The sequence below is a fragment of the Clinocottus analis genome, unplaced genomic scaffold (genome assembly GCF_023055335.1).
Source record: "Clinocottus analis isolate CAN_PGR_092001 unplaced genomic scaffold, fCliAna1.0.p SCAF_12, whole genome shotgun sequence".
NCBI lineage: Eukaryota > Metazoa > Chordata > Actinopteri > Perciformes > Cottidae > Clinocottus > Clinocottus analis.
The window spans coordinates 10,421,499-10,446,922 of NW_027175843.1; the positions used below are offsets into that span (position 1 = coordinate 10,421,499).

Consider the following 25,424-nt stretch of genomic DNA (forward strand, 5'->3'; position numbering starts at 1 on the left):
AAGTTAATTTCGCTGCTATAAGCGCATAGCAGACAACGTGCAGTTAACATACTAAATGCCTCATATATTCCTCAGAGTGCGTCAGCATAATCCATTTTGAATCAGTAGGAGAGTAAAAACTGAAGGTTAAAGAGGTTTGCCACTGTTGTAAAAAAAAACATTAACATTGTGTATTTTTGCGCTGTTACCCATCACTATTAATAAAAAGGAACACATCTAAATGTAATATTTACGAAATAGGTCAGATTTTGAATTTTATACTTGAATCCGCCTTTATAGCAAAACCCACAACGTAACATGTTTTCTTAGGAAAACTAAATAAGTGCTTCACTGCTTTGTGTGATGCTGCAACCTCCAAGACAGCTGGTCGGGTGTGCGTTACGACACCTGACCTTGGCTTGCAGGACATTTAACAAAAGGAGACAACAGCGTGTTTAATCTAATGACCGGCGAACAGATCTGTTTGTTGATGAGGTCATGTTTCTCCGCTGACGAGAGCCCCTCCCTCCAGGGGCTCTGTGCGATTGAGGAAGTGGAGCAGCTCAACTTCATTAGCAAAAATGTACATCACCATTCAAAGCAATCATGTCATTAAAGATAAGGGTCTACTTATTATGCCCGAAGCAATTACGTCATTATCAGTTAAACAACTCAACTGTATAATGTGAAATGATTGATACATCAAAGCTTCTGTATTCAGACCATAACAGCCTTAAACATGATGAGCACCCTGTCTAAGAAGCAATAACAAGCAGCGGTTTTGAGAAACCCTTCAGACAAACTTCCTGTGCGTTATCTGGGGCATTACAAAGAGACTTTCAACTGGATCTAAATTAATAAATCAATACTGCACTAAATAAAGAATGTCTTTGTCCGGCAAATATTGCAATTGACTGCACTTTACTGGGAATCGCTTTAAGATCCGAACCATTAGCGATAGAAATCATTCAATTCCTCATGAGGAATAGTCCACTCAACTTCTGGCTACACGTTGATACCAAAGTATATGCCAACTTTCGGTTTATATGGAAATTACTGCTACAGTCAGAGGATTTTCCTTTGTTATTTGACCTTAAATACAGAACTGAATTCAGCCAAAGTGATTTCCTGCACATTGCTCCCATTCATTCATCTTACTGCAGAATAATTTAAAGTTGAATGAGCCGGTACCTCTTGGTGAGTTTACCTCATTAATAAAGCATCTAGTGGCAGACTCAATTAGAAGCCGTCCGATTATCTATGTCAAAATGTTGAAAGGTTTGCTCCACAAGCTTGTTCATTTGATACCGGATAACTTTTAATTGATTTAGCTTTTTGCCTTTCTTATCATATTAGTTAACAGCATTGTTACAGTGGATGCCAGAACACTGAAATTACTTTTATAAATTACTAAATCAATCTTGTGTATGTCTTCTTGTGTCCACTACCTGAAGAGAACCTGTAGCACAGTCGACGTTTGAATGCTGCAATGACTTCAACTTTACAGTTATCGTCTGCCTGAGGAGGAGAAAGGACAAACACTCCTTGGGGACACTTTTGGCGAAATTAGCACTTTAAATATCAGTCCAATCTACTTCCGACAGACACAGACACTGATCGGACTAAATAAACACCAATACATTCAAATATTGATCAAAATATCTTCCAATTGTTTCCGTTCAATTAATTTTTTAAATTTTAATTTTATTTCCACCTGATGAAGACCTTGGAGAGGCTGGTCCTTGTTCATCTCCGCCCCCTGGTTAGCTCACCCCTGAACCACTTCAGTTTGCATATCAGTCTAGCATTGGGATGGATAACGCCGTCATCTGCCTGCTGCAGAGATGCCTCTCTAACCTCGAAAAGGCTGGAAGAACTGTCAGACTCATGTTTTATGACTTCTCCAGTGCCTTCAACGCCATACAACATCTGCTTCTGAGGGACAAGCTGGAGCAGACCGGAGTGGACCACCACCTCACTGCATAGATCCTGGACTACCTCACCAACCGTCCACAGTATGTGCGGATACGGGAGTGTGAGTCAGATTGGGTGTCCTGCAGCATAGGGGCCCCACAGGGAAACGTTCTGGCTCCATTCCTCTTCACCATATACACCTCGGACTTCAGCCACAGCTCTGCCAACTGCCACCTGCAAAAGTTCTCTGACGACTCCGCAATTGTCGGCCTCATCTCTGCCAATAATGACAGGGAATACAGAGAACTCAACCAGGACTTTTTGAGACGATGTCAGTGGAACTGCTTCCAGATCAACTCCAGCAAGACCAAGGAGCTAGTGGTGGACTTCCCTCGGGGTAAACGCTCTCCTCCGGTACCGGTGAGCATACAGGGACTCGACATTAAGATTGTCAAATCCTAAAAGGTGACAGGAGGAGACTGGACAAACTGGTGAGGAAGGCCAGCAGCGTGCTGGTTTGTCCTCTGGATACTGAGGAGGTGGTGGGGGACAGGAGGATGATGGCTAAGCTATCATCCCTGATGAACCACGCCTCCCACCCCATGCAGGACACTAACCGCGCTGCACAGCTCCTTTAGCAACCGGCTGCTTCATCCCCGGTGTCTATAAGGACAGGTACCGCAAGTCCTTTCTCTCGGCTGCTGTCAGGCTGCACAACATGCTGAGCCCCCAGTAGGCCACAAACCACTTGAACACACTGAACACTTGTGAACACAAATCACTTTGAGCGCTATGAACACTTTATTTCATGTCCTGGTGCAATATCCACTACGTTTAAGTATGTTTAAGTACTTTTATACAAATTCTTTATTCCATTTGTATATTTTTTATACCATCTATATATTTTTATTCCATCTGTATATTTAATATTCTTTTTTACTGCTAATTTTGTATATGTTTTATTACCGTTCTACTGTTTATTCATATTACTTGATTCTTTTTATCTTATTTACTTGTGAGCAGTGCTGCTGTAATCCTGTAATTTCCCCACGGAGGGACTAATAAAGGATTATCTTATCTTATTTTACTTTACGGTTAGTCGAGTCCAATAAAACGTAATGATGTAATAACAAGAGTGATAAAAGTAACAAAATAGACAAATCGGTTTAAGCTTTCATTGGCGTTATAGATCATTTATTACCCAAAATAAAGAAATAAAGGCCAGGTTATTTTAAGCAACAAGCTACGTACGGAAAGCAAAACAGGTGAAACTGCAAGACAAGTTAAGTATCTCTGGATTATATATATATATATATATATATATATATATATATATATATATATATATATATATATATATATATATATATATATATACATATATATATATATATATATATATATATATATATATATATATATATATATATATATTCCTTGATTGTCATATGTTTGTGTCCTTTCGTTATTTTCGTTATTACTGCTGGTTATGTTTTCTTTTTCTCTGCAGGTCTATCTTGCAAAAGAGAACTTAATATTAAAGAGATGACCTGATTAAATAAAGGTTATATGTAAAGTTGGATGATTAGTAGGTGGGGTGAAGGATAGCATGTAAAGGTAGAGGTGGTGGTGGTAAATTAGTAAATTGCTTAATACTTCAGATGACCATTCAGTATATTATTCAGTCTAGTATATTCAGCTAGCGTCATCACATGTGTTCTCTACAAAATACCAAACACTAAATAATTCAAGTCTCAGATCTGAGTATGTGGTCTCTTGTTGTACTTGTGTAAGAAAATACTGTACTTCTTGATCGAATAACTGTAAAATGTTCCCACCTCTTCTATTACAATCACCACTCGACAATGATATGTCAGCAACTAATAACCACAGAGGCATTGTTGTGAAGATGGATTTCACTGCAGTGTCTGACTGGCCTAATGGGTGAGAAGATATCACCCTGAGATACTCATCCTCTGCGTGAACACCACAGATTCAGTTACACACCCAAAGTCCACATGTGTGATCTGCTGACTTGTCGGCGAGATACTGAGGCTGATTCAATGTAAACGTCTTTGAAAACTGAGGAAGAGGAGAGGTAACTCTGGATGTGTTATTAATGAAATATGTAAGTTCATTATTGATCTTGGAAACAGTAGCTTTTTGCCTTGGGGTTAAATTTGTTTTAATATATATATATATATATATATATATATATATATATATATATATATATATATATATATATATATATATATATATACTTACAACCGACAAGAAAGGGGTACACGACATCATTTCTATATCAGACAATAAGGCACACTCTCCTCACATTAAAAGATTTAGAAAGGGGGGGGTGTCTGTCTATTTCTGTTCTCTATTCTCTCTTCTGTTTTTGAATTGGTCTGCTGTGTGCTGAGGAAAAGTATATTATCAAACATGTCAAACTATCACATTAGAAAATATAATAACCACTAGAATAAATAAAGTAATACATCTGTACAGAACAGGGAAGATACTGATTGATGCTGCTGTCAGTGCATGTGCTCCATCATTCTTTCATTCTACACTGACATTAGTTTTGTTGTGGTCATTTACATAAAAACAGACATTATCTGACCATAGAGCAATTCATAAGCAGCGCGTGACTTCATCTATTGCTCCTACTATCTCCAAGCCGAAACTTTATCTAACCAGGAAATGACAAGTAGCGAGGGGAAAAAATGGATAGTTGCAGTGACATCCTTTCAAAGATTCAAAGTTTAATGTCTTGACCCACAAAGTGTGTGTGTGTGTGTGTGTGTGTGTGTGCATGTGCGTTTGTGTGCGTGTGTGTGTGCGTGTGTGTGTATGTGCTTACTGCAGGTGGTGCCTCTAATTGCTGTCATGAGGATCTCCAGAGTGAACAGCAGTCGTCAGCGGAGGGGAAAGCGACATATATTGATTGTAAAATGGGGCCTGGAACTCATTTAAGGCTTTCCCCCAACAAAATGCCACGCTCTCATTTTTCCTCAGAAACTGAGGTGCAGCCAAGTCAGCTCAGGTCTTTTCTCAGCGTCTACTGTGTTTCCCCAGGATGTCCCCGGGTAAGATGTATTTTACTGCATAGTCTCTTCAGCACCGGCCCACTATACAACATCCAGAGCACACCAAGCAGACGGCGATGCAGAAAACGTTGTGATTAAGATTCACACACAAAGAATGTGCGAGTATAACTTGGCATTGTGTCAATTAAAAAGAGACAAATAAATATGCTGGAGATTTCCTCACAAATCAATAAATTATATTCACTAATAATAATAAAGTCCAGTTTTCGAGGAATGTTTAAGCCATCGTGTAAAAATCGATTCTTAGATGTATCGTGATTCTCTCGAGCGATTATGACTCGATACTAGGGATGGGCATTCGATGAAATTGCCTTAATCGATTGTTGGGTGAATCATTAACAAAGGGGGCGTGGCTTCAGCCGTTACCTCGGGTGACCAGATGTCCTCTTTTTCCCGGACATGTCCTCTTTTCGAGACCTAAAAAATGCGCCCGGCAGGGATTCCAAAAACGTCCGGGATTTTACCTCGTTGGATATTTGTGTTTCTCTGGGTCTTTCACAAACTAGTTATTATTACGCCCTTACAAGTTGTGGAAACGGTATCTTATGTTCCACCTTGTTGCGCGAGCTCTGACTGTAGAGAGAACTGTCATTGGTCGACCGATCTCAGGGTTGCCAGATGCACGATAATTATCCTCCAAATACAACCATTCTGAGCCTTTGGTACGATACTTCTCCATCACCAATCTGGCAACACTCAGCAACTTGTCACCTCCACTTGCGACAAATATCCTATTATTGGTGTTGTTTACCAAACCAAACCAAAGCTAAAGTCCTGGAGTCAATGAGGAAAGCGGGTCGGATGGTAGTGTGTTCCCGAAGGACATATTTTTGTATGAGAACTGAATGCTTATTGGCTGTATTGTTCTGCATTATGTATTTGTAACTAATGGCAGCTTATTATGTCAAATGATTCAGAACATGCTGAATTCTGTGTTTTTACCACTCGGATGCTGCTACAGGCACTATTTGATTGATATTATTGTTGGTTCTCTTTGAAGTGCTGGAAATGTAACCCTCCAGTTGACACATCTCTTCTATTTGTTACTAATATTTAATTAATAAAAGATAATGGGAGTAAATTCCTTCAATAAATATTTACAAATATGCAGTGTTTTAAAATAGCAGAAAGTCACAGTGACAAAAAAATCCATTGAAAAAACTATGATGCACCGAGATGAATCACTAATCGTTTTATAACCACATTGCGACGTGCCTCTAGATTCCCACCCAACAAAAAAAGATATTTGAGCTATGAAAACATAGAAAACTCAATCTGCCAAAGAAGACAGTGTGAAGCAACAGAAAGCTCCAGAACAGCTACTAAAAATACCTTGTGTTGGGATTGCTTTGTCAATCTATTAGCTTTCAACTGTGGTTGCAAAGGCAGACAAAACCTTTTCTTGAATCTGTCACCAACATGAAGGGATAACAATCAAAACTTTTTCTACCATCTAGCGCGGGTGAGGGATGTGAGGGTGGAGAGCAACAGCCCTCTATAGCTCTGTATCACGCCTCATCATTAAGCTATGCCAACTGAGAGGCTAAAGACACTTTTCTTCCATTTTACTGTGACTTTAGAGCAGTCTCTTAAACTGTACTCATCATGCCCTTTATTTCCTTGTCCATATTTATAACGGTTGTGCGCTAAAACCCTGAGGCAGCTGAATGGAAAAAGATTTGTAACTATAACTGTTTTTGAACCGTGTACCTGCCTCTGTAGTAAACAGATCAAGTGTCTGGATCACCCTCAGGTACATCGCCGCATCACTTAGCCAGCACTGCGAGATCATAACACAAAACCGCTGCAACAATAAAGAACTCATTCTGAATTCATGATATGCTGCTGACTATCTTGAGGTCTTGATCAAGTTGGTGTGAAAAATTCAAGGGAATCTACTTGACAAAGACTTTATTTCTCTGCTAGCGGCTGCCTCTTTGGATAGTACCTGACTTCATTAAACACATTAAAAGAGATGTATAAGAGAAGAGGTGCCGGTAGATAACCTCGCTCTCAGACTTAGCTAGAGTTCAAATAACGGCACCGCTGGGAAATGAAATGCTGAGACCCTTCACCCATGGAGGCCTTGTCATCAAAAGCAAGTAGTGACATGAAATAAATTAACAATGAACAGACGGGTAACTGCCGATCTCGTCAAGCAGCAGGCCGTCGCTTCAAACCGGCCTCATTTCTCAGACCAACTGCCTTTTCTCCTCAGAATCCATCTCCCGCGGCATGGACAAAGCTCGACTGCCACACAGCATACCAGAGCGTGCCACATGTTCAGCAGAGCACCAAGCACCGCCTGTTGCTCATGAAATATGCATCACCTTGTTTGTGCCGACGGAAAAGCTGTGATGTCAGAGACTCCAGTTTCGGTGTCCGGTTTCTGCGCGGCCACAGTGAGACAGCAGCTCAGTGAGGTAAGGCGGGCTGGGGGCTTCAAACGGCTTACTGCCGGGGCTACGTTTAAGCACTTGTCCTGTCAACTGTGAAATAACCTCATTGTTTACGGCGCCTCTGCAAGGTTTTCACTTACAAACCAGGGAATAATGGCTGCTCTGACTTGGACAATTAGTTATCAAATCAGTTGATAGTCTATAAGTCTTTTCTCTTTCCAGAGAGAATAAACTATTAATCATTTGTCAGTATCAGAAACAATGTTCTGCATTGCTAAATTCATCAGGGAATTAGAACAATAAAGAAACAATTTAAACACTGAATCAGTAGAATTGGAATGAATTTCTTCCAGATTGGTTGTGTTTGGTGTTTCGTGTGAGGGGGCGTCACAACCCCTGATTAATTGCCCGAACGATCAATAATCTGTCTGTTGGACAACTGGATGGATCTTTGACAAGATATGTTAGAGTAATATTGCCGTGAGTAGCCTTGAATAAGACTGTGTTGTGATGGAAACCAAACTGATATTCCCGACAGACCTAGCAAAATAAATTGTTAGTATTTGTCCATTTTCTTCAGGCTTTGAGTCAACAGTATAATTGCATGACGCAATGCTGCCTTTCTGTTTCTGTCAATTGCTTTGAGAAAGCGTTCATCTGGTTTGGAATTGTCAACTGACAAAACCGTGTTTATGTTGTGATGTGAATTGATCTGTACAGTTTGAGGTCATACGGTATACTTTGACCAAACAGGAAGGCAGATTAAAACTTGTTTACACATGTTGCAAGATTAATACAAATGTAAGTTTCTGTTCCGTTTAGTCACAAAGTCAGTCGAGGACAATCCTACAAAGAAACCACTAACTGCACACATAAAATAACTGCAGAGAAAATTTGGGGCAGCTATTAATTTTTTTTTAAATGACTAAGTCATCAACTAATAGTTTTTGACTGTTTTTGCCCGCCACACTAAAACTGCTGAAGTCATATTCCACGCTTTACTATTTCCTGGCAGTTTCCTTCCATTTGCATAAACTCTCACGAGTCTCACAAGAGGATGGCACTGAAAGAAGACTGCAGCAACCAAAAATAATATTCACTCCTGCCTATATCACCACTGCTCAACTTAGATTCATTCAAAGTGCTTCTATTTCTAGAAACTCCACTTAAATTCCAATTACCTGCCGACTGTCTCGCTGGGAAGAGGAAGAGGAGGAGGCGCTCTTGTGAACCGGCGTGGAGCTCTTGTTTACTGGCGGAGAGCTCCTATCGTCAGAGCTCATGGTGCGGCCATGAGGGCCTCGCTGGTAGTGTTGGTGGTGAGACATGGTGGGCACCAGTTAGCTCTGTGTATCTCCCTCAACACTGAGCCCCGCAGATCAGGCGCATCCTCTGAAGGTTTCTCACATTCACTGCTTGCTGTTCATCTGAAAAACAAAAGATCAGGAAGTTACATTACCACATCTACTTTGCCGTCCTCATTCTCTCCCCACACACGATCATTCGTCAAGCGACTCCTAGTCTAGTTTACTCCTTGAATAAATGAGTGTCTGGGCCTTTCCTAAGCTTCCCGAACCATCCTCCATCAATTTAAATATGTTAATCCCACTCACAGATGCTCAGTCAAGACGCTGTGAGACATTCTTTGAAGCATGGGTTTTTAAGATACTCCTCATTATATGTGTGTTACTGGATAAGCCTTTCATTTTGTTTGCTATGAGGTTGGTGGAGGAAATCCTCCCATTTGAGAAGCTGAAACTTGAGATATTGTATCATTTTCTATCAACAAATCAAGTAATGGGCCGATCTGTTCACCTCTAACCTACTTTGACTTGGATCTTGAACTGTGCACCGATGACTAGCTTTAGGTAAACGTCAAACTGTACATCTTCATAGAGCTGCAACTTTTAGTAGATTAGTTGATCAGCAGCTATTTCGATAATTGATTAGTCTATTGAAGCTGGGCTTTATTTTTGGCACCTTTTGGCAAAAATATTATGATAAAATGATCAGCATATTGTTAGCCTTCTGCCTAGCTGTGGCACATCCATGAGGTCAAGGTTAGTAGAAGTCTTAAGTATTGGGAACATTTTCTCTCCATCTCTGAAATACTTTGCAGATGTTGTACCTCGCGAGAGCCTTGACGGCTAGTATGTCATCTCAAATGGTTTTACAAGCCAACAAGTTTGCAAAGAGGCGTATTGTGTTATATAACAGCCTCGGGATAACTTTTACTGTCAGGATGATGTTTGAAATGACGAGTACTCGTACAGGTTACTATATGAAGCACAAAGCAAGTGGAGAGTTGCAAGAGTATTACCTTTAGTGTTACCTTTAGGCTCTAGAATTTTTTTCAGTGCCATTTTTTACATTTTTCTGATGTTTTACAGACCAAATTAAGACTAAAGAACAATATCTGCAGATTATTTGTTGGTTGCAACCCTTCATCTTTGTAATAGCACTAGTCGAAGATCACCGTACTCACTGCCTTCACTGCAGAAAATTTTTAAATTAAAAATCTGTTTTTCCAGTTCATGACATACAAGCCAAGGCTCCCAGAAAAATGTCATCCAGTGGTTTAAACTATGAAACCTCAGTCTGTATTATTAATAATAATAATAATAATAATAATAATAATTAATCCTTTATTAGTCCCACAGTGGGGAAATATATTTCAAACCCATCCTTAGTAATTAAGGAGCAGTGTGCTGCTGTGAAGCACCCAGGGAGCAACTGAGGGTTCAGTGTCTTCCACATGCAAACTTTGGGGAAAGTTACAGTTGTATGTAGTATATTTTGTGTAAATATACTATTTCATACATGTTTTACATTCCTGGTTTACCTAATGTTAAGCTAAGCAAGATAGAGAGGGGGTAGTGCTGAATTTTGTCATTAGTCATGGCACTGTGTTGCTCCATGCGGAGACCCACAATACTGCCTGCAGTGGTGCTGTGTAATTGTCTCAGCACTGACAAAACATACATCGATTGCAATATAGTGGAAAACAAACAGATTAACAACCCCTGTTTAATTAAGTTTTCATTTTAAAATGGGACACTTGGTGAGATAGTGAGGATCTTATTGGACCTTTACAAAGGACAAATAGCACAATATGTTTCATTAAATACCTACACACAAGAACATGTGAAAACAGATAGACAAAATATGGATATAATGAACAAAAAGTAAGAGTCATTGAGTTTACTTTCACAATGAACAGCAGCTCCAAAATGAATTGTGTATGGAGAAAAGCGTTGATGCGTTCATATGGTTTAAGTGCCGTAGGATGGCAGGACAAGCAGCGTTGTCAGCCCGTTTGTATCTACTCAATAATACAATGTTATGATCAATTTGTTTATTTTTTCAAATAGTTGCAACTAGGCAAAACATGTGGTTATGCTCCATCGGTACAGTCGGATAAACAGAAATTGTATCAATATACTTGATGAAATAATTGATTAAACAACATTTTTAAGCAGTTACATTAGATTAGATATTCCTTTATTAGTCCCGCATTTGCAGGATTACAGCAGCAAACTTTGTAATGTGCATGTGTATGTGAAACATCCGGGTTATAGCTTCTCAATTGTGACAAATTGCTGATTGTTTTTGTCTTTTGGGATAGTAAACTGAATATATTTGGGTTTTGGACTGTTAGTCAGAAAATATAATGAAATTGATTTTATTACTTTAGGTTTTAGGAGATTAGGATGGATATGTCTTGCTATTTTAGTACATTTGATATTGATTACCATAAAGAAAATAATTGTTAAATGTAGCTCTAGCTAAATCTCTTATCATGACACAAATCTATATGACTAAATTGTCCACATTTATAGTACATTCTACATAATGTTTTGACATATTATACAATCATTTATATTATTTTAACACGAGATAAAGCCAAAAACATAACCCTAAGGATTGATAAAGACTACAATGTGGCAGTGCAGGACTATCAACAGGCAGTGATACAGGTGATTGTGTTCACTCGTTGAATACAACTCTGGAGCACCCTGTGGTTTTAACTGCAGTGTGTGTGTGTATTAGGCTCTCCCGTGTGTTAAGGAAACTCCCTGAAACCACTGAAGAGCAGTATGCACTCTCACATGCAACCGTGCAGTATACTCACACTCTATAATCTATTATTCAGATCCTTTTGCAACGTCATCATCCTGGCCCTGTATTAAGCCAACTAGGATCTAAGCTACTGTAACAAGCCTCTAAGTCCATTCAGATAGAGTATTCCACTTAGCCTATTTAATAGATCCACTCTCCTTGACCCAATAAGGAAGCAGAAGAGAGGAGTACTTTAATCATACACTTTACTGCTATTTTAATACATTGTTCTAACTAGTTTGAAAGCTTGAATTTTGATTCCTTTCAGCAGCATGTGAAAAGATGAAAAGATGCCAAATGCCGGATATAAATCAGTGGTAAGTAACAGTGAAAACTACTGTCAACATACATTACATGTTGCATTCATTATTTAGTAAAAAACTGCAACAAACAATGATTTTTGTGATGAATTGATCTGCTACTTATGTTCTCAATAACTTCATTAAACTGATCTAAAAAAAGAGTGCAAGAGCCCAAAGGTAACTTCATTAAGTGTATTGTTATGCCGGACAGTCTAAAACTGAATTATAATTAATGTTGCATACAAAATTGCTTAAACAGCCAAATGTTTCTTATTAACTGACTAAATTGGCCATTATTGTTTTCCTTCGACTCTTTGTCTTATGGCTAACTGACGGAAAACAATGCAGAGGTTTTGTAATGTCAACCAATAGTGCCAAAAGATTAACCAGTCATTGTAAACAGTTGATGAATAAGGAAACACAAACGCTGGACTCTTAGTTTGAAGACACTAATGGGTGTCTGTTTTGACTGCTGTTTCCAGAAGTGTTACTCCATACCAGACCAGGTTAGATGTTGGGGAACGTCTGACCAGGACTTGATGAGTCATGACGAGCTTAATCTTCTAAATCCAGTCACCATGATTATGGTCTATTAGGTAGAAGGACTGCAGGCCCTGCCATGTAGACACTACGACACTTCTTAAGCACCTGATTAAGACCTCACGAACAGAGTCAAACCAAACACGACTGACACTTGCACTATATTGAGTTATCCTATAATTGGTTTGACAAACAACTCATCGACCAATCATTCTTGTTGGGAGGTTTGGGTTATCCTTTTACTTTGTGTTGGTTCCTTTGTTACATGAGAGTGTGGTTTTTTTTGTCTGTAATGGGATTGATAATTCTGTTTTGATGTATCGCTGCTGCAAGCAAAATGTGTCATGCGGGACAATAAGGACAGAAAAAGGGCTCATTAAGGAGCTGTTTGTGGGTCATTTCATATTTCAAAAACTCTAGTATGGTGCTTTAAGCTACCGCCATACAGAATCTACTGGAGATCTAAGTACTCAAATTCCTTTATGGAGAATAGACATTTGAAAACAATGAATACACAAAGATTCAATTAATTCAATTGATTTTTGTTCAAATCAAACATTATTTTCCAATATAATGGGGAGTCATGCACGTATACAAATAACAAATATGTAACAAATCTTTTTTATTGATGTTTATGCTGAAACTCCTCTCAGATTCTGCGTTTCAGACAATCAAATGTGGTTGGGATGTTTCAAGAAACTCCTGGACAAAGGGGAGTCCTTATTCACATATAATCAGAAAATAATCATATACCTCTGACCAGCTCAATGAACTGATTATCATGTAGAAATAAAAGAAATGTAGGGCCATATGTTTATATGCAATGTTCATTTATCTAGACTTTACGAGAACAAGTTGGGTAAACAACTCTGATAATTAGTTGTCAGATTAATTTAGTTAATTGTGTAAATATTTTGTTAAAGCATTCATATTTAACCCTATATCGCCCCTATATCGATGTTACAGTGTTCGGCCAAAAGTATCACAATATTTCAAGTTTTCCTTATCTCTCAGCATCAACTGAGCAAATGAAAAAGTTTGAAGCATTTTTGCACATGACAACTGATAGTTCATAATATTTTGTCCTTTGAGCATAAAATCTAGTGACCTTCAGGAGGATATTGAGGTCCATTTTGAGAAATCAAGTAATTTTTTTTAGGTATTGTGAGCACTTTGGTGCTTACAATACCTAGGTGCAGAAATATGACTGCAAACAAAGTTACAAGTTGTGTGACCATATGAAAAATAATGGTGAATGATTCAACTATCGTCTTACTCTAACAGAATAAAGGTGTAAAGTTTAAACAAGTAGACGTAGAGACAACCATCACTTGTAATAACAACAATCTGCTCTGCTCAAAATGTCTTTGAACGGCATGCTAAATTCCTACAGGCTCCAGGGCTTTTTTTGGAGCTGAATATGTGGTGTTACCTCACGGAGTGGTGGCAAAAAAAGAAGTCAAGTTTCTCCCTGGGATCAGAAATAAAGCAGTAGCTATAATCTGTCCTGATGTGGGTCACAGAGAGAGCACAGCAATCCCACTATCTGTTTGCCCTGCCCTGTGAAGTCTGAGGGATGAAGAAAATGATCTGAAGATTTAGACAGCCCATGTGTCGGCAGAAGTGCAAGACCCGAAGCCAAACACACCAAGGAAAAATAACAAGAAGAAAACAAACAGCTAACGCGTTAGCTACGTTGCTGCGGTTCGTGCAAGTCAAACGTAAAGCCACACGGGTGTTAATTGCACCACTCATCATAAACATGTAACACGATGAAGCATGATGGTAACTGTGCCTCAATGGGGGTGAAAAGGACATTCATGTTTGTGTTGTCACCACATCCAAGCCACCCAAAACACCACATTATCGACCAGCAATCTGCCCTGAACCAAGTTTACTGATCTCTCCTCTCTGTTGCATAATTAAAGGCCGACCTGTGTCCGAAGATTGTATTACATCATCTTTGAAGACAACTATTGTCTGAGTTTACAGCTGCGAATGCATATTGATATTGACAGCAGCGTTTTTGACCGGTTCCCTATAGGTGTGCAATAGCTTAAAGGGTGTAGATCTTGTGTGACATCTGGAAGCACATCTCTTTAAAGTAAGCCTGTCTTTTTTTATAACAACACTAACTGGACAGAGCCAGTTTATCCTGCGCTGCACACATTACATCATAGGTAGAGCCGGGTTTCACACTGCAATACTTTTTAAGTCCTGACTGACTTGTGCCCATATTGGGAACTGTTAGGAACTGAAAGTTGGCACTGAATTCTTGTTCAGAGCGGTCAGTTGTTGCCTAGTGTGAACCACGATTTGGTTACTTTATATTGAATGTTATTTAGACAAAGTCACTGCAAAGTTTTTTGTCAAGATTTTTTAAATGTTTGGCTTATTATGTGTTAAAAGGAGTTTTGATGAAGACATTATACTCTAATAAAGGTATAACGTGAGGTAACAAGACAAAATCATGTTGAACTTGACACCGCTATCTCTACATTTTGAGTGATGCCATGCATTACACTTTCGGAAAATAAAAATAATTAACAACCAAAACATAAAAGAGAATGAACAATTATCAAGAACCTGTCATTACGTGAATCAAAGGAGCAGATAGGCCTGATTCATAGGCCTTGCTTGCCTCAAAGCAATATATATTGAATGTGCTCGAATGTGTCGGCTAATGAAATGAGTAAGAAAGAGCAATTATCTGATTTACTCCTTATTGTCAATATTAATGACGTGGCAAAAAAGAAAAGAAAAAGGACAATCTGCCCAGTATTGTGATCGTCACAGTGAGGTTGGCTGCTCCATCTCCCTCCATCAACGAGAAGGCACTCAAAGCCCTGCAATGATTTTATTTAAATTGTACGGGGACACCTTCAGCAGGAGAGTTCTTCAGGCCGGGCCAAGAATGATACCAGAAAAATCAATCATCAAAGCAACATCAAGGAAGCATGTCCACTGGCCACATACAAATACACCAGCTTCCCCTCTGCTGCTCTTTAATTTATGTGATTCGTGGCTATTTCAAACAACTGCAAAGTCACTGGCTGACCTTCAGTTGAAAAAAAGGGGAGACAGGGTGATATAGTGGAGCCATTATGTCAGTGACAGAAGTTGGCTAACTTTCAATTAGTTAGCATCTGACACATAATGACAACAAAAGACCTAATGAATATAACGGCTAATGAGCGGAGATCACGTGCGTCAATAATACTCAGATATAAAGGTTAGATATACGGGAGAAACCACGTAGCTCGAGTTGGAAAGGTGAACATGTCAGTGACGCATTACCTCATCAAAGTCCGTGACAGTTGGCTTCCTGGCCGTTTGAGCATCCATGAGCAGCATCCATGTTTATAGCGCTGTTACATCGTGATAAAGACCCCGTGATGACGGTTAATACGCACGTTTCGATGCACGGTCGGAGGGTCATCTCATCTCTTCTCCTCTCCTTCCCCCCCGGTGTCAGACGAGCAGTAGCTAGCTAAGTCGGTAGCGAGGTAGTAATGTCTTACCGGTCCTCGGTGATTCACTCGGGATGCAAATACAAAAGGATGAGGCGCCCGGAGTCTCGGTCTGAGCGGCTGGACCCAAACACTAACACGTACACGAGACACAGCACCGTCATGACATGGTGGTTGTATTCGATAAAAACGCGACTGGCCTTCGACAGAAAGATGAGGAGAGAAAAAAGCGTATTGCCTTACCACATATGCGGTGTAATGACCATGTCTTTACAGTTCTTGGCGCAGGACACAATCGAGGGGGGTCTCCCTTCACTGGGCAGAGATTCCCGGCTCCTCAAAGACAAACGGCTCCCATAAGGATCCACGTCCACATAAGTATGTTTCTTGATATATAGTACGTGTGCGGCTCGGGGGGCTAGAACATTATGGAAAGTAGGGGGCAGAAAAAAGTGCTGTGTTTGCCCGTTTCCTTGAATGCGGGGCTTGTGATGCTCGGCTCAGCTCACCCGCACTCCGCTCGCTCCTCCCTGCAGCAAGATCGGCTTTGAGCGGGAAGAAATCGCAGGAGTGGATCAAACAGAGCGGACAGCGGCTGGCCGCAAAACACGGAGCGGAGCAGTGCAGGGCTTGGACGCGGAGCGGCAACGTCATTGTGACGTTAAACTCCCTTCTTCAGTACAACACTATCAATGACATACCTTACTATACGCTATTTGCTTCACTTTCTGTATTTATGTGCAGTTCAAGATTTATCATTTAAAACAATGTCATTGTATAAAATATAATGCATTGTGAAGGTTTTCTTTCTGGTATTTTTGGGGGTATAGTTTTTCCTGATCTGATGTGAGGTCCAGGGACAGGGATGTCGTATGTGTACTGAGTATTTTTACTTTGTAATTTTACTGCTTTACTTGAGCAAATTATGTTTTAGTTGCAGCCCAGATAAGTTCAGAGTACACTGTTTAAATCATAGAAGACAACATCAAATAACATTATCAGTACATTTACACAAGTGCTGTTGTTATGCCTGCTATATGCGATTTGGAGGTTTACAAGCACTATTCTTGGGTAATTATGTTTATGTTTAATTCTCTACTCTATTACGTTTCAGGATGTAATAGTTTAACATTTACTCCACTAATGTTACATTTAAATTGGCAGTAATACTTTACACATTTATTTATTTTTTAACCTATTAAGCCCCTAGCCTCTGACTATACTTATGTTAATGTTGAAAACAGAGGATATGTGGCAATGACTGCATGACATATTTGAGTAGGAACCAAAGGTCAACTGGCCTTCAGAGATAGAAAGAAAAGCAGCCTTGTGATGTAAGAGGTGACACGGGGTGACCTCAGCGTTATGCTTATTATATTACGCTGTAATATTGAATGTAGGGAAGAAAGCAGACCAGTATTAGATTATGTTTTTATTCATTGAAGTCTGGGAAAAGAGAGTATATGACAAGTAACTGTGTGTGATAGTTTGGTGCTCATTAGTGTGGGTGCTACAGGGGCAGAGCCATGTATCTGGAAACTTATGCACAGCACTCCAGGGCTTTTCACACACAGCAGGGAATATGTTATGTTCAAAAGTAACTTGAGAGATGAAGAGTATACTAAAGTAACTTGAGAGGCAGAATATGAGCACGGGTAACCATAAACTATTCACATCTGCCAGTGTCTGTCTCAAAAATGGCTGGGTATCAGATTTTATGGCTGGCTTTTTCAATTTTTCCCAGCTTTTCCTCAGATATTACAACTTGTCATCGCCATAATTCACCTTGTCATGATGGGATATTCTAATTTTTAGTCTTACCAACAGGGGGATTGGATAAATGTGATTACTGTATGGGTAGAACCTGCTGAACATGTCTGTGAGGTCACTTTTCAAGGTGACAACACATTTTCTGCTATCAATTCGAGCAGTATGCCAGGACACAACTAGATGTTAATGTGTCCATGACATTGCATATGATAATGTATTACGTGCGACATTGCACTGACGAGATTGCAAATCCCAGTCACTGCACCTTGAAACAAGGCACGTCTCAGATAATGTTTATGATTATGCTGCAGTGTCTAGTAGGACATAACATGAATGTTATGCTCTGTTTTTTATACATTGCAGGACAAAATATGTTTGTATTTTTTTTTAATAGTATTTTGGTATATCAGAAAGAAGCAGTTACTATATGGGATGTGGAGGTTTTCCATTGCGCAATTTGAAAACAGAAGTCTTTGAACAAATATCTGTCGTGCTGAGGATGATGAAACAGGTCAGCTGACTGATGACGCATTAGCGGGAGTAACTCCACAGGGCGGAAGCACGTACACCAACCACTTGTGACCGAGCCGGTAGGAAGCCCGAAGCGACGGAATCACTTCCCGAAAAGTCCCGTGAATAAAACTCGAGAAAAGGTAAGAATGTGAGTACAAACATCTTCAGCGTTTTTGGTCGTGGCTCCCGATGAAGTATCTTTCCATACGACTCAAATATGTCTCTGCTGCGTCCGCTCGTGTAAAACGTGGTCTTCTACCGGTGTGTCACGCTGTTTCCAGAGAATGAAAAGTCTTCTTTGACCTCTCAACTACAATCAGTTCTTACTTTTACTCGAAAATGTCCCCATATCATTTACGTTAGATAATTTTTACAAATCTTACATCTGTTTGTTTTTTTGTACTTATATTGGCAACTACTATTCTTTGAGAAGCCTGTTTAAGTTACTGTATGCGACTTTTTCTTTGTTTATTCATCATATCACGGATACAGTAAACGTATAGAGGAAACATTACGTTACTGCTTGTGTATTAACCTAAACTAAAGTTGTTTTTTAACAATGCCAAGTCCCAGTTATGCAACTTAGACTACCCCCTAGTGGCTGAATGGGGATACAGCTTTCATAAAAAATATAATGCTGTCAGAATAATTAGATTAGCCGAATGGAAGTACTTCAATGTGAGTTAGTAATTATTGACATGGTGTGTATTTTGTTTCCGTGTTAGAAACCATGCCTGTAGACCTGAACAAAGGTAAGAAGGCATTTGTCCAGAAGTGTGCCCAGTGTCATACTGTGGAGGAGGGTGGAAAGCACAAGGTGGGGCCCAATCTTTGGGGTCTGTTTGGGCGCAAAACCGGCCAGGCCCCGGGCTTCTCCTACACCGATGCCAACAAAAGCAAAGGTAAATACTTTGCAAGTTCACGGTATTTTAATAGTCCAAGGAATGATGCTGTCTGGCTCAAACATAATTTTTCACTGTTTGCTCACTTGGATTTCAGGCATTACCTGGAATGAAGACACCCTGATGATTTATTTGGAGAACCCCAAGAAATACATCCCAGGAACGAAGATGATCTTCGCTGGCATCAAAAAGAAGAACGAACGAGCTGACCTCATAGCGTACCTTAAGTCTGCAACTTCATAAAGACTTGTCTTTCTGTTGAAATCAGACATGAATAGCAATCAATCTCTGACTGGTATCGGCATGATGAGTGTCCATCTTTGTCACAGCTGTAGCTCGGTTTCTGATCCTCCTTTGTTGTGGAGAAAATGATATCCCCTGGTTTTAACAGGTTCCTTTTCTAGCATAAATTATTAAAACATACTGTGTATTCAAAATGTAGGGACTGAAAGCTGTGTGTTATGTTTGCTTGTGGCCATCCATGATTTTGTCTTAATAGTTTCTTGATTCATAATCAAGCTGTCTTAATAATTGTCTGGTCCAAGAACGAATATTCCATATCTGGTTCCAGTTTGATGATCCCTCAACAGTCTTTCATCGTGTCATTTTTCAATGTTCAAGATAAGTAGACACTGCATGTTAATTATTTTTCTAATTTGTTTGACACAATACTCCGAGAAGTGAATCTTTGCTCCGTATCAAGTTTTTTAAATAAACATTCTGATGAAGGACATGGTATGGATGTTCATGGCTGAAATCATGTTCTTGTTTCTACAGTTTTGGCTCATCTAGATTTCTTAACCAAATTAAAGCAGTATACTCTAGAATAGTTTGTCGAAGAAAGTGTTTCCCTCTATCAATAAAGTGACTTCATATTTGTATTTTTAAAGAGCCTATTTAAATTTGCAAACTGATTTTGTTGGTAAAAATGTTGCCCATTTTTGATGTTGTTTTGTCTTGGTAAAAGTTGGAGGAGACTCGATGTTGTGTTAAAGATGTCTAACAGTTGGAGTGCATTTGTTGGTAAACTGCTGGTAGACATATGCTGGTACAATTATTAAATAAAACTTTTTTCAAAAACGTGTTTGACCTGTGTCGTGAGCTAGTAGCAAATATCAGAGCTTTCTATATCTACTTTTATTAACACTCCTTGTGATTCTTTCCTTTTTCAAAATGTTCGAATGTAGCCTAAATTTAAAGAGATCTTTGGACAAGGAGCGTCATGACGGAAGATAAGACTGTTTCCTCCATCAGAGTTGGTTTGCGTCTGTATACCAATGCTGTGGAGTATAGCTCCCTCTAGCGTCCAGAGGTCACATCTGCACACATTTACTAATATGGACTAAAACGAATTATAATTTCTGACACCCACTACCTACCAATAAAAATCTTTCCATTATTACATTGTATAGCTAAAGCACTGCATATTTCACATTTACACATTGGTTTGAGGCTAGTAAAATATATATTTTGTCGAGTTGCAGTATCTGAAACACACACACGCACGCGCGCGCGCGCGCACACACACACACACACACACATTTTTTTTTCAGGCAACAGTCATTCAATGTGGTCACTCCTGTCAGCCAGCACTGCCATCACTAAAGCCTCGTTGGGGATGGCATATAATACATCATGGTAGACACAGCTGAAGTATAATTTCATCAAATTAAAATTCACACATTGCACAACATGGGGCTCTTTTGTCTTTCAAGAGCCTTACACACCTGGTGGAGCACTGCATTACTGCTGAAAGTAATGATCATCAATGAGAAAACATCCGCCTCTTTAATCCACAATTTGTACATATTTTTATACTGAATCTACAATAAGCATGATCTAGTATGAATGCTGAAAAGATGATAGATGACTTTACACTCATTATCATCATCCTCAGCACCATCACCATCATACTTACAGCGCCTCTTAAAGGAGGACAAACGGTTCAAATGACTGCCGAAGCAACCCTGAGCTGAGCTCCTGTCTGTATGACGAAGCCAGCGTCAGCGGGATCGAGCCAACCACAGCCAACGTCATTTGCTCACAAGAAGACCTATACGACGGCGGTGCTCGGTAGTGGCTCTCCGTGAGCTATTCAATGCTTGTGACAGTCCACGCGAGCCTAAATTGTCTTTGCTTGGATCTGCTTTGATGTTCTTAAATTGAGTGAATGGCGTGAACATGTTGTGGAGGAATATGCTGGTGCGCAAAGGGAGTCTCCATCCTTCTCTTGGATATGCAGCCGGAGCGCCAGGGGCTCCAAGGATAATGCATCTGGGAAGTTATGGTATTCATATGATTCTATACTTTACTCTCAGTAAAGCCTTATAGATGGTATTACTCTGCGCGACTTCGTGGATTCGGTGTACTGAGGACCATCTGAAGAACAGGCATGGCAGTGCCAACTATGGTGTTCTCTGACGTGGAAAGTTTTCTGGACTCGCATCCCGAGTTATTCGAGGACTACCTGAACAGAAAGGGGAAATATAGCATGGTGGAGAAATGGCTCAAGAATCACAAGGCGAGCAAAAGTCCGGCGGCTGCAGCTCTCCTCCAGCCCAGAGCGGAGAAGGGCAGCGCGTGTAAGGACAGCTGGGCGAGCAAACGCGATGGCCTGCAGAGGAGAGTCTCGCAGAAGGAGCTGCGCAAAACTTTCGCCAGATCAAAGGCTATGAATGTCAACAGGACGTACGACGAACATGTAAATTCCAGGGCCCAGGAGCCCCTGACGAGCATGAGGAGGAGAGCTCTACTGAGGAAAGCCAGCTCTCTGCCCCCGACCACTGCGCACATCCTGAGCGCACTGCTGGAGTCCAGAGTCAACATCCCCCAGTACCCGTCCACAGCCGTGGATTTTAAGTATTACCTCAAGGAACACAACGAAAGAGAGTTTTTCCTGGAGCTTGTAAAAGACATATCTAACGACTTGGATCTAACGAGTCTTAGCTACAAAATCCTGGTGTTTGTTTGTATTATGGTCGATGCAGACCGGTGCTCGTTGTTTTTAGTGGAGGGAACAGGAAACAAGAAGACACTAGTGTCCAAATTCTTTGATGTGCACGCAGGTACCACTGTTTTACCCTCAATTAATTCAGATGAAGTTCAAGTGCCGTGGGGAAAAGGAATCATCGGATATGTGGCTGAACACGGAGAGACAGTGAACATTTCTGACGCCTATCAGGTGCCTGCTCCTCTTTCTGCGTGCATGCGCGTGCATGTGCATGAGCCACAGAAGGAGAGAGAGAGAGAGAGACTCAGACAATAAGACATATTCTTTACTTTCAGTCTGTCATTTTATCTGACACAGTTAATTGATCGTCAATGGAAACCCAACACCAACAGCTTGTGTTAGCTTCACACAAACACCCCTGAGTAATGAAAATACTTAATTGAGGAGAGTTTTCATTATTGTCTTGGCAAATTTCACTTTCTACCTTGATTGTAAGAAAGTAAGACGATACTAAATGATAATAAAGCTGCAAGGACATGCAATTGCTTCATGATGCCAGGAGCTTTTTGTTAGCGTAAGAAAAGTCTAAGAGCACTTGTTCTTGGTAGACCAAATGTTTACAGTAGAAATGAAGAATATCAATGAAAAGTTATGTTGCTCTAATGTCCATCAAGAGCTGACTTCTTCAAGTCATACACTTGTCTGTCATATTGTATTTATTATAGGCTTTGTGGTTTGGAAGACACAGACTCCTGGTGAGTTGTGCATTTCATTGCACCATCATCTAAAAGGAAAAAGGGAAACTGGATTTTTTTTTTACTATAAGTTTTTACATTGTGTTTTAATTTTGTGCTGTCCCTGTGGTTTGCAGGATCGTCGGTTCAGTGATGAAATTGACAAGCTGACAGGATACAAAACCAGGTCACTCTTGTGCATGCCCATTCACAACAGTGATGGAGCAATCATTGGGGTTGCTCAGGCCATCAACAAGACTTCAAGTGGAGAACTCTTCGCTGAAGATGATGAAAAGGTAATTTCACTATCGTAGTAATGAGTTTCAATGCTGGGTGGCGGTAATGTTCTCTCATAACACAATATGTGTCCCACTGCTTGCTTGGCATGTGCAGAATGAATCAAGATAATTGCGTTAGTCTTTCTTCGTTTGATTCAAACGTTGTCTTGACTTACAAGCATGTATTATCATCTCATTCCATAAAAAATGTTCGGTTTCTGCACATTTAAAAGACAGACTTCCATATAAAAAAAACAACACCAACATGTTACCACATAGTTGACAATCTTGTAGTTTGGTCACAGTTTTAGACACATCTGTGATGGGGCACGACAGTGAAAGCAGTGGCAGTTGGCTGGCATGTTGTACAGACATGCTCAGTGGGTAAATTGTTGTGACCCTTGACCCTGTGACTTTTCCTCTCGCGGCGCCACCAGGTTGACAATTTGGGATTTATGTAAAATGTCCATTTTCAGTTATAATTAATCTACACAACATTTGGTACAGTCATTCATTGTTCACAGATAATGTCTGACATGTTTTAGTCAGAGTAAACTGTGAGATGGTATGGTTTTATGATTTCGGTAGTACACAAGCACAACATAGCTGTAGCGATCTCATTTTGGATTGCAATGTTACCAACACAAATATGTGCAATAGCAGATATAATATTTTCATAAAACAAATGAATTTTCTGAAGTAACAAAGGTATTTCTCTCATATGTTCTATGCGAGGATTTGCAGTTACAGGCAAGCATTGAACATGCTATGGGACATTACATTCAAACCTTTTTGTGACCTGATGCTCAGACTTACTCTCAATTTTGTTTTTACTTCATTGCTGAACATCTTTTAATTTAAAGATGAATAATACTCTGCCTTTACATCTATATTTTCCTCATGCATCCTTTATTAATATTTCACAAGCAACATTGACTGCATACCTGTTGTCCGATAAACAGGCTGTAATGTTCAAATAATTTGTTTCATTATGGGTCCACGCTGAACTAATATGTATATATATATATATATATATATATATATATATATATATATATATATATATATATATATATATATATATAAATAAATTCCTTTGGATCAGTATGACTTGTAGCATTTTTGCATCAGTCACAGTGTTCAGTGCTCAGTTTCTAGCTTGTCTCTCAAAGTCATTACGTGTTTCTGAAGCAGTATCTTCCAAAGGGCCAGGGCCCTTCACTGCCAAGAATAACAACTTTATATAAGCTGTTCAGTATCTCCAAGTGGTTAGCGCTTTACTTTTTGTGCTTAGTGGGAGTGTCAGTCTTTAGTGTCACCATTTAGACTTCACATTGTATCTTCATGTGGTTGCAAAAGGAATTAAATGGTGAAATAGGACTTGTGGCAAAGTTAAGGGTATTTCAACTGTTCCGCTGGAGCTGCACATTGGCCAACACATCAAATAAGGTCTTCCAGGTGTGACTGCTGTTTAGTATTTTACCACTATGTGGCTCAGCTCAGTCAGCAAACAGATGAGTTGGCAGCTGCAACAAACACAAGGGCAAAGATCTTAGTGAATGAATATAATATACAAATAGGCTATAATACGTCAAAGCAGTAGGTGGGGGTGTTACATCTCACACTAATCCACATAGACCTTATGTTTCTGAATGAATGTTTATTTGACTTATTACCATCGTCAGAAAGGCACGAGGCTCACGTGTTCAGTCTATCAACACACATGAATAGAAGTAACAGAAAGGCGGCGACAAGCCAACACACTGACTTGTTCTCTCATTGCAGCTGTGAGCCCACAGGGAGAAGAAATGAAACATGACATCACATAGCTAACTGTGCTTTTGTTTCTGGGTTAGATTTCACTGCAAAAAGACTATGTTTTTTTATACATAGTATGTTTTTCTCCATTGCAACGCTATTGTCAAAATGACGTCTATTGTTCCTAATAGATGCAGATTATGAATTCATTTTTTTCTTTCTGATGTTTTGAGTTCGTTTCACATTGCATTAGCGTCACACTAATGCTCAGGATGGCTGCAGCTAAATTAGTAATGAAATGCAATGCCAGCGTCAGAGAACACAGTACGCTCCCTGCACAGCACAGCTGCAGCTCTGCTTTTATGGAAGAACTAAGAAAATGTATCACTCTTTTCAAAGGATAAGACAATACTGCAATAGCAGATGTCATTATAAACTGCATTGTGCCTTTATTAGCACAAACGTTGTTCTCTATACACTGAAAGCTTAGAGGATATTTAAACACATTATGGCTGACTTTAAATCACACACTGCCTTAATTGTGTTATGTTGATACCCTCAAGAAAGGGAGTCCTTTGGGAAGCTATGCATAATTGCATTGTCTCATTATCTTCTGTAGAGGAATAAAGCTATTGACTTAATTGAAGGGCACAAGCAGACCTCACCCAGCTATCTCTACATATTACGTT

At 39.7% G+C, this 25,424-nt stretch overlaps 3 protein-coding genes across 9 annotated transcripts in view; 2 read left to right on the forward strand and 1 right to left on the reverse strand.

Moving 5' to 3' along the window:
- The window catches only part of osbpl6 (oxysterol binding protein-like 6), a 33,155-nt gene extending 16,774 nt beyond the window's left edge, over positions 1–16,381 (reverse strand). For 5 of the 7 annotated variants that reach the window (XM_068572107.1, XM_068572109.1, XM_068572105.1 and 2 more), the window contains exons 1-2: positions 16,074–16,381; positions 8,581–8,826 (exon numbers count right to left, since the gene is read on the reverse strand). In XM_068572107.1, the coding sequence (XP_068428208.1) occupies positions 8,581–8,727 (147 nt within the window). In that variant the 5' untranslated portion in view covers positions 8,728–8,826; positions 16,074–16,381. Of the gene's footprint in view, positions 1–8,580; positions 8,827–15,657; positions 15,937–16,073 lie in introns of those variants that run through there. The other 2 variants (XM_068572102.1, XM_068572103.1) reach the window with 2 other exon arrangements.
- Positions 16,382–18,158: 1,777 nt separating this feature from the next.
- On the forward strand, positions 18,159–19,744 carry LOC137782885 (cytochrome c iso-1/iso-2-like). Its single transcript, XM_068572582.1, has 3 exons — positions 18,159–18,253; positions 18,839–19,015; positions 19,113–19,744. Exons 2-3 carry the CDS (start codon positions 18,844–18,846, stop codon positions 19,256–19,258), a joined length of 318 nt encoding a protein of 105 aa, XP_068428683.1. The 5' UTR covers positions 18,159–18,253; positions 18,839–18,843; the 3' UTR covers positions 19,259–19,744.
- A 1,338-nt stretch (positions 19,745–21,082) lies between these two features.
- pde11a (phosphodiesterase 11a) overlaps positions 21,083–25,424 on the forward strand; it is a 29,381-nt gene continuing 25,039 nt past the window's right edge. Inside the window, exons 1-2 of the mRNA XM_068572601.1 lie at positions 21,083–22,196; positions 22,837–22,995. Coding sequence (XP_068428702.1) covers positions 21,408–22,196; positions 22,837–22,995 — 948 coding nt within the window. The 5' untranslated portion in view covers positions 21,083–21,407. The remainder of the gene's footprint in view (positions 22,197–22,836; positions 22,996–25,424) is intronic.